Source organism: Callithrix jacchus, chromosome 17, assembly GCF_049354715.1.
Source record: "Callithrix jacchus isolate 240 chromosome 17, calJac240_pri, whole genome shotgun sequence".
NCBI classification, from domain to species: domain Eukaryota; kingdom Metazoa; phylum Chordata; class Mammalia; order Primates; family Cebidae; genus Callithrix; species Callithrix jacchus.
In genome coordinates this window covers 29989773-30004097 of record NC_133518.1, presented here as the reverse complement: position 1 = coordinate 30004097, position 14325 = coordinate 29989773, and the positions used below count along the sequence as shown (strand labels likewise).

At 37.8% G+C, this 14325-nt stretch overlaps 1 protein-coding gene across 15 annotated transcripts in view; it reads right to left on the bottom strand.

Moving 5' to 3' along the window:
* Positions 1 to 14325, bottom strand: part of PLCH1 (phospholipase C eta 1) — a 243397-nt gene that overhangs the window by 14596 nt on the left and 214476 nt on the right. For all 15 annotated transcript variants that reach the window (XM_035278548.3, XM_035278549.3, XM_008983622.5 and 12 more), the window contains 5 exons: positions 11104 to 11175; positions 7125 to 7216; positions 4028 to 4125; positions 1047 to 1226; positions 850 to 957 (listed from right to left, as the gene is read on the bottom strand). In XM_035278548.3, coding sequence (XP_035134439.1) covers positions 850 to 957; positions 1047 to 1226; positions 4028 to 4125; positions 7125 to 7216; positions 11104 to 11175 — 550 coding nt within the window. The remainder of the gene's footprint in view (positions 1 to 849; positions 958 to 1046; positions 1227 to 4027; positions 4126 to 7124; positions 7217 to 11103; positions 11176 to 14325) is intronic.

Genomic DNA, 14325 nt, shown 5'->3' with positions numbered 1-14325 from the left:
TATCTGAATTGTTATAAATGCAATTTGGAAATTTAAAAAAATCACTTTAATGAGCAGAACCAAAAGAAAGTGTTGTTTCATCTAACACTTATTTATTTATTTATTGAGATGGAGTCTCACTCTATCACACAGGCTGGAGGGCAGTGGCGTGATCTCGACTCACCGTAACCTCTGCCTCCCAGGTTCCAGCGATTCTCCTGCTTCAACCTCCCAAGTCGCTAGGACTATAGGCATGCACCACTATGCCCAGCTAATTCTGTATTTTTAGTAGAGACAGGGTTTTACCATGTTGGACAGGCTGGTTTCGAACTCCTGACAGGCTGGTCCTGACCTCAGGTGATCCTCCCACCTCGACCTCCTAAAGTGCTAAAATTACAGGGATCAGCCATCGTGCCCAGCCTATCCTTTCTCTTTTGTTAGCACTGTTTTGTAATTGGACTACACTGAATAAAAGAGCTTGATAAAATTGTCTCAGGTGAATTTGAAGCTTGCCAGCAAGTCACAAACTCACATTACCTAAGATAGTGTCTAAAAAATAGGGCTCAGACCTTAAAAAGCAGTCCCCTTATATGGGGCACTGGATTTCAAATGATAACCCAATGCTATCCATGTCCCTCTTTCACACAAAACCTCTCAAGATAACATTCTAAACATCATGGCCGACCAAATATTAAGTCATTGCGACAAGAATTCTAATTTACATTCAAACACTTTAACCTATCTTTTTGAAAAAATATGTTGAAAAACTCTGGGGTATTACATTTTCTAAACAGCTTCTTTAATAAACGTTGCCTGTATTTAGACTATGAAATTAATACCTGCATTTATGACTATGAAATTAATACACACCTTTGCACATTTGCTGGGGTTTGAGGACATAACCACAATTGCCATTTGTCTTGAATTTGGCTCGGTTTAGCTGCATCATTCGTCCTTCAGATTGATAATTCAATGCCACTGTGCAAGTTGAAAGTTGCAGAGAATTAGGCAAGATGGCAGGATAGTTAGGATACACAGAGAGCCACTCCTTCCCAAGGAATACACACCTAGCTGACAGCCTGCGTTCCAGTAGGGGAGAGGGTTGAAGTTACTGGAATCAATTCGGTAGGCAGAGGGGTAAATCCTTGTGAGTTGCTTTTGATTATAAATCATGAACTGCTCTGATTTTTGCTGAACCACCTGATGTGCTCTTGTTTCACTGAATGATAACACATTTCCTGTGGTTCCTGGCAGTTTTTAATAGAGAAAAAAGAAAAGTGAGAACTACAGCAAAGAAAATACCACTCACAAAAGACTTTATAATAACGTCAGATTATACCAATAGAAAAAGCAGAGCACTAGAGTGGATTCAACCAGAGTAGAGGCAGCTCCTCAACAGGAAAGACCCATAAAATTCCATTCTTAGGGTTCTTTTGCCATTTTCAGGCCACATCAAGGCTGTGTGTCTTGCTCAAGTAGCTGTCTATTTCTGGGTCCCCTGTTCTCCCTAAGAATTTAATCATCTCACTAATTTATGTCTATCTGGCCAGCATGAAGAGAACAGATAGAAAAAAATAACTTAAAAAGAATATCTTTGCCGAAGATATAGACAACCATGAATAAATATAACTATCTCAATAGCTTATTTCTGATAACAGGAAGACATTCATTGAAGGCATTCTTCTAAAAGGCATGCATGTAAAACATGTATTAATAGTAACAATCAGGATCCAAGAAAACAAAGAAAAAAGAATTACAAAAATTAAAAGTTGAGTTTTAAAGTTTATTTGAATAGAATTATGGAACAAGTCAAAACCTGTTTGGGAGAAAGGAATAATAAAAGAGAAACAGAGGTCAAAAGCCTTATAAAGGAATAAAAGTTTTAAGAACAAGGACAGTCATTCACCTAGCCATGCATATAAACTATGGAAAAAAGTAAAGGGAGGTAAAAGTACAAGAAGCCTGTACTAAAGTTCATTCCAGGACAATCATCCATCTAGACTCACAGAAGCTGCAAATTTGGGGGTCATAACGGAGTAAAGCTCCAAACATTTAATATTCCACTTGTCTTCAATCCCACCTTTTGTACCCTATCTACACAGCACCCACTATTCCCACTTTTTCACCAAGGACCCCCATACCCTATGCCCAAAATGACCACTGATATATCCTCTGAATATGCTGGAAAAGACCAGCCCAGATAAAAAGACCCAAACTCACCCAGAGTCTCATTTTTATTCAACCCTAATAAGCTGAGTGTGTCTGAGCCCAGATGGTGAGATACGGTCCATGAAACCAAGTAGTTGAACTATATATGGCTTTGCTGAGCCAGCTGGGCCTGAGTCATATCTAGACCGTGCATGTTTATTAACACACACAGTTTTCCAGGGCCCCTGTGGTCCTCAGGGTTGGACACCCTTAGATGTTAGATGCTTCCCAACTGAAAATGATACTCCAGAGTTAGAACAGTCAGGAATACAAGTTGTGGCAAAGAAATGAGAGGATTACAGTTTTTAATGTGATGAAGCTTCTAGTTTAGACTCTTTCCTTAAAGATACATGTTCATTTTTTTAATTGATATAACCTCTTAACATAGTTTACATATCTCAACATACTAATATTGAACTTATTTGCAGATTTTGATGAGAGATGTTTTAAACATTATAGGAGAAAATATCATCTTGTTGACAAGCCTAATTCAGATGGAACAGGACTATAATCAATACTACTGCTTTTTTTCTGTTTCTCCCCATAAATATGCACATCACAGTATTATTAATATGACCTTCCTAATTAGGCAAATATCAATTAGTACATTAATAGAGTTGAGTTGTATCACATTAGGATAAACCATGCATTCATTATCTAGTTTTCATTTTGGGGCTGGCAAAAAAATAAAAAAGATAAAAACAGCTTAAGTTCAAGAGCTAAAAGGTATTCAAGATTAATTTTCATTAAGTTAATAGGATTATGTTTTCCAAGGCATTTATTGGAAATTTTTGTTCCCTAAACCAACTATACCTTTAACTTAATGCATTCATTCCCTGAGTTTATTTTTGAGCTAAGGGAAATTATTATAAGAGTGTGTTGCTCACTTGCTGAGAATCCTACAGTTTCTCATGCTCTCACATGTGAAATTCATTTAAATCTTGTATAATTGTTACCGTTTGAAGAAGGAATCAAGACCAAAGGAAGAAATCTTTCTGCAAACAGCAAAAGATACATTTGTGGAATGGGGGTTGGGTAGGGGAGATAAGAGGGAAGAATCCTGGGGGTTTGTGAGGACATAAGACTCACCACAATGTTGTTTTCCTTTCACTAAAAGTTGTTGAGAAATTTGGAGATTGATTTACATTTGAGTTCCATTAAAATTAAAATTAGATGAAAAGCCACATGACAATAGGTTATTTCTGTAAGCATTCAGTAACTAAATGAAACAGAAGATAAAGAAGACAAGAGTAACTAGCAAGAGAGCCAAGGGTATGAATAGATGTGACTAGAATTTCTCAGCTCCATGTGGCAACTGGTAGGTGAAAAACAGTGGAGACAATGCTACTGATATTTCTGCTCTTTTTGTTAAAATTTCAATCTGGATTAAGCTATTTTCACCCAAGTCAAAACTTTCACTGAGAAAATATAGGGCTTTCCAAGGTGTGGTTTTAGCCAATTAATTTCTTCCTTTTTTTGGTCTTTCACATTTGGAATGGCCATCTGTGACCTGGTCCTCAAACCAGGCCTGCTCTTCACAGTTTAAGTGTTGCAGAAAGATCTTGCCCTGATGAATTTCTTTTTATAGTAATCAAGTCCTCCTGGGCCCTGTGGGAAATTTCTCTGGCTTCTAGTCAATCTGGCAACCGTAGAAATCAGTAAAACCCTCCGTATGAACTCAACACTATAGCAGCAATGAGTTTCCTGACACTCGAATTGGTTTCTACATAGTCCCAAAAATGTGTGTTGATAATCAGATTAACAAAAATTCATTAACAACTGAAAAATAAAGATCAAGAATGTTTATCCAGAGCAGGAGGAGAAAACTCCCAGTCCTTACCGTCATCCACAATGTCCTGGGCGGCCACGGAGTTTGTGTACACAACCAAATCAGAGAGTTCTCGGCAGAGCTTCATGGTTTTCCTTCGGCGACCCAGTCTGTGAAGTACACACGTAGGATGCATGACACTTGGGAGTTGAAAGAGGTTTGGGTTCTTGGTTATCCCACTTTCCTTATTTAAGACAATGATTTAATAGGAAATATCTGCCCCAGGTCCTAAGGGAGCCAGGGTTAGAACCAAGTGTGATTCCTGGTTCAGTGCTCTTTCCACCACAAAATCCTACTACAGTAGTTCCCCCTTATCCTCAGTTTCTCTTTCCAGAGTTTCATTTGCCCACATAGCCGGGCATGGTGGCACACACCTGTCTAAAAATATTAACCATGGCCTAAAAATATTAAGTGAAAAATTTCAGAGATAAACAATTCATGAGATTTTTTCTTTTTTTGAGACAGAGTCTTGCTCTGTTGCCCAGGCTGGAGAGCAGTGAGGCAATCTCAGTTCACTGCAACCTCCACCTTCCTGGTTCAAATGATCCTCCTGCCTCAGCCTCCTGAGTAGCTAGAATTATAGGTATGCACCACCATACCTGGCTTATTTTTTGTATTTTTGTTTTTGAGATGGAATCTTGTTCTGTCACCCAAGCTGGAGTGCAGTGGCATGATCTTGGTTCACTGCAACCTCTGCCTCCCAGGTTTAAGCAATTCTCCTGTCTCAGCCTCCCGAGTAGCTGGGACTACAGGTGCACGCCACCACACCATACTGGTTAATTTTTTGTATTTTTAGTAGAGACAGGACGGGGTTTCATCATGTTGGCCAGGATGGTCTAGAACTCCTGACCTCGGCCTCCCAAAGTGCTAGGATTGCAGATGTGAGCCACCACGACCAGCCCCATGAAGTTTTTTTGTTTTTTTTTTTTTTTTTGAGACAGAGACTGTTGCCAGGCTGGTGTACAGTGGCATGATCTCAGCTTACTGCAACCTCCGCCTCCTGGGTTCAAGAGATTTCCTTGCTCCAGCCTCCCAAGTAGTTGGGACTACAGTTCCTGCCACCACACCTGGCAATTTTTTTTTATATTTTAGTAGAGACGCAGTTTCACCATGATGGCAGAATGGTCTCTATCTCCTGACCTCGTGATCCACCCACCTTGGTCTCCCAAAGTGCTGGGATTACAGGTATGAGCCACTGCATCTGACCTACTTTCTTCTTTATACTTTTTCCATATTTTCCAGCTTTTTTAAAGCAAACATTCATTGCTTTATTTGGTGCTGTTTTAATCTTAGATATTTCCTATAAATCACTCCTAGGATCTGCTCTGCAACCTTACAAATTGTACCACCACTCTCTATCACAGTCAATTCCTCCACAGACCATCACATTCCCCTCACATACACACTTTTCTCCACACATAACTACCAAAAACCTAAACTTTAGTGCTCAATTAAACTTTATATTTGAGCTCCAACAGAATATCTATACATAAAATGATAACTAATTAGGAAGGGCAGATGTATGTGGTCCCTACTCTAGGGAACAGAATTAACATGTGTTATTATCTGTCTTGTTGGTTATGAGTATCCTAGTGGGTGTGAAGAGGTATTTTGGGTTATAAGTGTCCTAATGGGTGTGAAGAGGTACTTCATTGTAGTTTTGATTTATATATATTTCCCTAGTGACTAACAATGTAGAGCACTTTTTCATGTGTTTATTGGCTATCTGTATATCTTCTTTCGTGAGGTTTGTTTTTGATAGTTAAATGTTCCCCAATAGAAGAAAAGTGTGCATGTGAAGGCTATGTGATGGTCTGCTGAGAACTTTACTGTGGTAAAATTCAATAGAAAAAAGAATGCATGCTCCTTCTTTACCATATAATTAAGAAATTCTACAGCCACTGGTGAAAGTCTGATTTTGTGAAGGCTAATGATTATAAATCAGTGTGAAGTCATGCCTAGAAATTATAAGTAAAACTGGAAGACACTCCATGATAGGGACAAATTCTATAGAAAGTTAATTCTTTTTAATCCTCATCCTGGAGGTGCATTAGGTTACCGAAGTCCCAAAAGGACATCATAATAGATGCTCAGGTTCTGATAACTTTTATGGAAAAATCTATAATTGACACTAAGCAGCATGCAAAATTATTTCATGTGATACCTGCACTTATGTCTCCTTTGCACATATTAAGGTTATTGTAGCTTTCCTCAAACACTGCCTTTCCCCTCAATATATGTATCAGAGTTAAGCCTTTCTCAAACTTATAAATGACAGTAGTCACAGCAGAGGTCTTCCAGAAGGTGATCCTATTTTTTTCTTGTTATCCTTTACTGTAGCTACATATTCAATTTTCTGTTCCCTATAGTAGGACATCTCCTCTGCCCTTCTAACTAGTTACTATTTTATATATAGATATACAAATATAAATTTTAATTGAACACTAAATTTTATTCCTACAGGGGTTCTATGCTTCTAATTTCATTTTTCAATAAAGGCAAAAGTGTGTGTGTGTATTTATATCTATCTAATATATACAATTTACATTTCTTTGTGAATGTTATGGTATAAATAAACTGCCAGGAACTCCTGTAATGAATCATGTGACACAATCTGGATTCTGAAAATATGGTCATGTTATTCATCACAAATACTATTGGCAATAAAAAAACAAAACAAACAAAAAACGAGTTTTTTGGAATACTTATTTAATTGGGCCTGAGCTTACAGCGCTAATTAGTTTAATTCCTTCAATCCTTACAATGACTCTAAGGGACAGATACACTCAGGAGCCAAACTTGTCCCGTGCTAAAGTTGGTAAGTGGAGGAACAAGAATTTGATGTCTGGCTCATTTTAGATTCTCCCTCCCTCTTCTCTGAAGATACCTTTTAGTTGACAACTGCTGCAGCTAACATTATAAAGAGCTCATTATGTGCCAGGAACAGTACTAAGTTCCCTACACATATTATTTCATATCCAGCTGATCTTTACATGTTCTACAGCACAGAGTACTTTTCTTCTGATCCAGTTCTCTGGACATGTTCAAGTAAAATGACTAAGCTGACAAGGATGAATTGTGAGCAGGAAACATGGAGACGCTTTTTTACCTGTACAGCTGGCCACCCTCCTTGCCAGGATTCTGCTGTGTATCTTCCTCATCATCAGTACTATAAGATTTAGACCGTGATTTTGTAGTTTTCTGCCAGAAAAATCGAAACAAACTTAACAAACTCATTGTATCAAGTATATCTACAATATACAGAGAATGAGCGGGGCTTTAAAATGCATATGTGCACAAGCGTAATAGCTTGGAGGGAAAAAAATGACCAAATATTGCAGTTCGCTTCACCATTAATAATAAGCATATCTAAGGCCATATTTACATTAACATATTAATGCAAAACTAAGAGCTTCATGCTCAAAAACTGATTTCAAAGACACATAAAGTTGATGTATTAGAAAGACTATATTAGTCATGTATTTTGAAGGTTTCTACTAGGGGTAGAGTCAAAGTTGCAGTATCCATTCAAATGATTATAAGGGACAACATGCCTTTTCGTATAGGAAGCTCACTATTAATAAATTATAAAAGGCACATTTGGTTTTTTAAAAAAGGATATGCAGTAACTTTTCAAAAAAAATAAGGCTGGGCACGAAGGCTCATGCCTGTAATTCCAGCACTTTGGAAGGCTGAGGCGGGTGGATCACCTGGGTCACAAGTTCAAGACCAGCCTGGCCAAAAAATGGTGAAACCCTGTCTCTACTAAAAATATAAAAATTAGCCAGTGTGGTGGCAGGTGCCTATAATCCCAGCTACTTGGGAGGCTGAGGCAGGAGAATCGTTTGAACCCAGAAGATGGACATTGTAGTGAGCCAAGATCCCATCACTGCACTCCAGCATGGGCAACAAAAGTGAAACTCCATCTCTAAATAAATAAATAAACAATACAAATGATGTGGAAGGATCACCCCAATAGTTACAGAAACCTTGCCACGAAAAATACAGTGTCTACAATCAAAGGTAAGAAGTTTTGACAGAGTACCCTGGACATCGGGAATGTGGCATAGAAAGAGAAAGGGACTCCATCCCCGAATTCACATAGGACCACGGCACCTTCTAGATTTTCTCATGGTTCCTCCAGTCCCACTCACCCTCCAAATCAAACAAGCTACACTGATGGCATAAGCACACTCAACGTCTCTCTATTGCACTCCCAGTGAGGTGTCAGTTCAGTTTGAAACCTTCTCTGGCATTATTTACTCCTTGAGAGCCTCAGAATGCATGGTATGGAAGCCCTACCATTTTATGATCTCACGTTCCATCTTCCACCAAGCTAGTAAACTGGCTAACCTCACTAGTTTTCAATTGGATCTTTAGAAAAAGTATGGCAATAACATCTATTTCAAAGAATTATTGTTGTGTTGATTATATAAATAGCGTAGAAAGACATTCTGTAAACTAACATTAATTTTGCATTTAAAATTCTGTCAATACTTACTGAAATAATCTATAGATTAATATTTAAATAGATAACAAATTAGTATTTAAATAATGGATTATATTTAAATATTTAAAATCTATAAAATCTATAGATTAATATTTAATCAATGGATTTAATATTTTTAAATGGACAATTTATTCTTATGACTTGTGGCATGATAAATTTTAATTAGGTGAAGTACTTCCCAAAACATCTATTTTGCAAAACTATTTTAATTGTAATGACAAGTTGCAATCCAGAAATGAAATATTCTCTAATTCCACATAGTATACAATAAATGTCTTTTTAAGAATCGCTATTATAAAATGTAAAAATTAGAACTAAGAAATGAATCACCAATGACAGATAACGATCAGAGAATGATATATTTTCTGCACATAGTTTTGACACATCTTATCATGGTTATCATACCATAGAATCTAGTTTCATCTGACTTTTTCATTTAATGTTTCACATGTTGAGCTCTTCCAAGGGATCATCTTTAAATGGCTGCATAACTGTCCATTATGTGAATGACTCACAGATTACTTAAACAGTCTTTACAGGTGAACATTTTGGTTGTTTTCAATATTTTGTGATAATGACTAATCTGACCAGTCTACTAATAAATTATCTCACTGATGGGTAGGAAATTCTAGATATGACATTCCTTAAAGTAGAAGAAATGTCTTTACAGAAACTTCAGGTATAATGTAAAGTTCATCATTTAATAAAAATTTCTTGCACAAGTTTTACTGTCAAACAGCTAATCTGTCTAGTAGATGCCAGATTAGTGTAACTTCTTTTTTTTTACTATTTTATTGAAGTGTAACATACAGTTAGAAGAGTACACCAGTCATAAGTGTACAGGTTGATGTCTTTCACAAATCAAAAACCACACACATGAGGAAACAGAATATTATCTGTCCCCCAAAAGCCTTCTGATCCTCCAATTCTGTCATTCTTTTCTCTGTGAGGGTAATACCTATTGTGATTTCTACTCTGTAGGGTTTTTTGCCTGGTTTTGAATTTAATATCAATAGAATCAAACTGTATGTACTCTCTTGGGACTGGTTTATTTTACTCAACCATATTTATATTTATAAAGATCATATTTCATAGTTATAATTTTGTCATTTTCATACTTATTTTCGTATGTGAATACACAATTTTTATTCATTCTATTATCAATAAACATTTTCATTCATTCTATTAAAAATGGACATTTGTACTGTTTACTCTTTACACTATTACCAATGCCAATATAAATATTGTCATTTCTGTCTTTTTGTTGCTGTTGTTAGACAGAGTTTCACTCTTGTCACCCAGGCTGCAGTGCAGTGGCTTGATCTCAGCTCCCTGCAACCTCTGCCTCCCAGGTTCAAGCAGTTCTCGTGCCTCAGCCTCCTAAGGAGCTGGGATTATAGGTGACCACCATCACACCGAGCTAGTTTTTATATTTTTAGTAGAGGTGGAGTTTCAACATGTTGGCTAGACTGGTTTTGAAAACCTGACCTTGGGTGATCCACCCAACTCAGCCTCCCAAAATGCTGGGATTAAAGGCGTGAGCCATGGTGCCCAGCCTATTTCTGTCTTTTGACATATACCCTAACAATAGAACTGCTAAGTCATAATACATAGTGCAGCTTTAGCAGATACCGTGAAATAGTGGGCCAAGTAGTTGCACAAATGTGCACAAGCATAATGAGTAAATAAGCAGTGTATGAGAGTGCAAGTTCTTCATTCTCACTAACTATTAGGTCTTGCCATCTTTTAATGTTATCTATTGTGGTGGGTGTATATGGAATTGCATAGTCATTTTAAATTGTATTTCCCAGATGACTGACAAGGGTGAATCCCTTTTCTTTATTAGTAATTTGGGTATCTTCTTTTGTGAAGTGCCTGTTTAAGTCTTTTGCCCATCTTTTAGAAATGAGGTTGCCTATTCTTTTGTTGATTTATAGGAGCTATTTATATATTCAGTATAGAATATATAATACACATACCAATTTTAATAACCCATATCCATTATGTATTGGATAAGTATATTTAAGATGTTAAATACAGTTTTTGGATATATTATTGGATATGTATATTCAAAATATTCTTTACAGTATGCAACTTGCTTTTTGATACTGTTAATGCATAGATGTTCTTACATTTTAAAGTAGTTTAAATATCAGTCTTTTTCTTTGCTGACATCCTGTTTAAGAAATCTTCAAGTCACATGTGGTGGCTCACACCTGTAATCCCAGCACTTTGGGAGGCTGAGGTGGGTAGATCACAAGGTCAGGAGTTCAAGTTCAGTCTGGCCAACATGGTGAAAACCCGACTCTACTAAAAATACAAAAATTAGCTAGGCGTGGTAGCACATGCCTGTAGTCCCAGCTATTTGGGAGGCTCAGGCAGAAGAATCGCTTGAACCTGGGAGGCAGAGGTTGCAGTGAGCCAAGATCACGGCACTGCACTTCACTGACGATAGAGTGAGACTCCCTCTCAAAAAAAAACATTTCAGCTATTCCAAGGTCATGATGATATCCTCCTGTTACCTGTCAGAATCTTTAAATTAACTGAATTATGCATATTTATCACTCTTAATTCATACCTTATGTTTTCCAAAGTTGGTCATGAGGGATCGTCCATGTGATTTCTTTCCACTTTCCTTTACATCTGGACTCTGAGTAAATAAAAGTATAATGTAACTATTTATCTTCCTTGCTTTTGTCTTTTTCCTTAGTTCTGGTGGAATGGCAAGGGGGCCCTCTCTTCTCTTCTGTTTGTCTCTAGGTGGGAAACAAGCAGCAGACTCCATTCATTTCCTCCTACTCCGCATTCCACTACCACAAAGGTGGCTCTGCTGGCCTTGGAAGGGGAAATATTAGCATGTAGAGGTGGATGCCAGCCAGGACACAGCAGCTGCCTGTACCTTCCCAAAGCTGAGGTCAAGGGCTCTCAGCAGTGTGCAGGTGTGCTGGCCGTCATGGCGCCTGTTCACCATGCTCTCTATAGCACAGGATGTGATCTTTTAAATGTTCTGAGTGGGGTTAAGTCATTTTCAGTTAAGTGAAGACTCAGTTTTGGAAAATGACCAAAAGTCATTGGCAGCCAATTCTGTTAAATAAAGAAAGTGGATCACATTGACTAAACAGTGCTATGTGGAATTTTAAAACATTATAAATAAATAAAATTCAAGGATATCTATGAGATAATAAGATTGTTTTTATTTATTTAAAGTAAACCAAACAAAGCTTATCTCTTTGTTGAAATAACTCCTTCTGTCATGGGCACTGGAAAGAGGTATTGTAGCCTCTGAATTTTTCCTCACATGGGTTAATTTTCCAGTTAGAGATACTGAGCCAACTCTCTTCCTTGGAGCCTATGTCTCAATAGGGAGCAGAAAGGCCACCTGCTAAGGGGGTTTATGCTCTTATTCATTTGTCATCTCTAAAAATATGTTAGGTATTCATTACTCATGACTTGGTATCAAGGAGAGACCAGTAGGCCCCACCTGACCAGGACTCCAGGTAAATAGAGAAGAAACAGAGGTAATCACATAAATGGAATAAATGTGGGCAAGCAAAAACACTTACGACCAAAAGGCTGGGAGGGGCATCTGTATACGCCCATAGATGCTAATCAAAGATGCAAGTAGGGGTGGGAAGAGGTTGGGTGAAGTCCAAGAATTGGTTGGCGAAAGAGTAGTTCAAAAAATGCTGGAGGATTAATGGTGAGGGGTTTACAAGGTGACTGATGTTAGATAACTGTTGACTGGTTCATGTATGTTTATTGTTTTTGGATATCTATTAATGTGGATTCACTAACCTGTTTAAAAACTGTAGAATCAAGAAGGTAGCTGGATGTGGTCACAGATGTAGAACTGCTCTCCAAGTTAGAAGACCCAGTTCTGCCACCAAGTAGCTACATGTCCTTTAGCAAGCCCTTCTATTGGTCTGTTTTTTTTAATCTATGAAATGGACCAATTAATCTGTGAGTTCCTTTCTATTTTTAGTAACCCATCTATTTGTAGGGAGACCATGCCATTTATTGTCCAAAATAGAACCTTTTAAGAATAAAATGAGACGCTTTTAATAATTAAGCCGGGACAACAGGTACAAAGCACAGCTGTCACAGACAAATTGAGGTTAATGTCACCCTATTTAGTAGGCACCTACTATACCCTAAGAATCATGCTAATTGCATTACAAATATGTTCATTTACTACGCATAACCAACCCTGGAAATAAGCATGATTAAAATCCCAATTTTACGGAAAAGAAAAACAGAAATACAGTGAAGTTAGATTATATAGCCAAAGTTACAAAGCTTGTTGGTGATAAAACAGGATTCTGTCTAACTACAAGTCTTCTCTCTGGCTTCCTTCCACTTCCCCAACATTTTCTGCCCCGTTCTCACTCTCTTTATGTAGGAAATAGATATCTACAAATAATTATTTCCAACTTTGACCTCTCCTTGAGCATCAGCACATCTTCCACTGAATTAATAAGACATTGTCGTAGGAACTTGGTAGGTACATAAGGGGAAGAGCAAATAGGAGAGCTGATGCACTGTTCTTACTGGGCTTGCAGTCTAATAGTAGAGACAATCAATCACAACACACTGTCACAAGACTATAATGGGGAGAGCTTAAGGCACTGTGGGATGGCAGAGGGAGACTATCTACCTGGACTTGAGAATTAAGAACTTCCAAGGGGACACGATATAAAAGCTAAAGCCTAAAGGAGAGTAGAAGTTATCTATGTGAAATAGGGAAGAGGAAGTGTATTATGGCCAAGAAAAAAAGCCAACATGAAAGCCATGTGGTAAGAGCATGGTAAAGGAAATGAAGAAAATGAAGGTGTGCACGTGTGGATTTATATACATGCACATTCTGTGGCTGTCACTGCTAGGAGCCAGAACAGGAAGAAAGGATCTTATGGGCTATTATCTCTGCGTTTGAGCATTATCCTCCAAACTATGAGGAGCCCTGAGATGTTGAGGAGCCAGGAGAGTGTTGGAAACAGAATGACATGACCAGATGCACATTTCCAAACTATCACTATGGCAGGGGTGTGAATGAGACATTAAAGGGAGTGAGGCAGGGCAGCTAAGAGCTGAAAAAGCCCATTTAGGAACTTGGTAAGGTTATCCAGGCAGCAGCAGTTCAGATGTAACAAAAGGAGCAGATTCAAGAACTCTCAAGAACTGTTTCTCCTGACTACTAAGTTCTTCCAGCCTGAAGGCGAATTTCATTTTTATTTTTCTTCAGGGCTCCACAGGAAAAAGACAGCACAAGTAGAAACCAATCCTGCACTGCTGATTGACGGTCCAGAAAAGTAGAAGCTGGAGTGGTGTGTGCCCACAGCCACACTTAGCACATTGTCAGCTTTGGATTTAAATCAACATGTATTTGGCACAGATGGACTCGTCTCAACAGTAACTTGCCTTTGCTTGCCCAGTGAACCAAAATCGTATTTTAAAAACATAGCAGTGTTAAAAAACCTCAAAAATAAGTTAAATGAAGATAATTTTTGTTACACTATCTCTCTAAAATTTTTGGTCCTCTTACCATTTTACCTGATGGAGAATTGTCATTAGAGTCTCTTCAATGAATAGCAAAAGGTAGAGGGGTTTAATTTGTTTCTTCCAAAATATCCAAGCCTTATGGTTGTGTTTCCAATTAGCATAATCTAGGATGGAGTAAAGACTTCTCCAAATGCATAAGGGGAGTGACTGGCCCAGATAAACCAATGAGAGTTTACTAAGGACAAGAAGCAGAATCAAGATGGGCTAAACAAATGTGATCTTACAGGCACTTGTGGTATTGAAA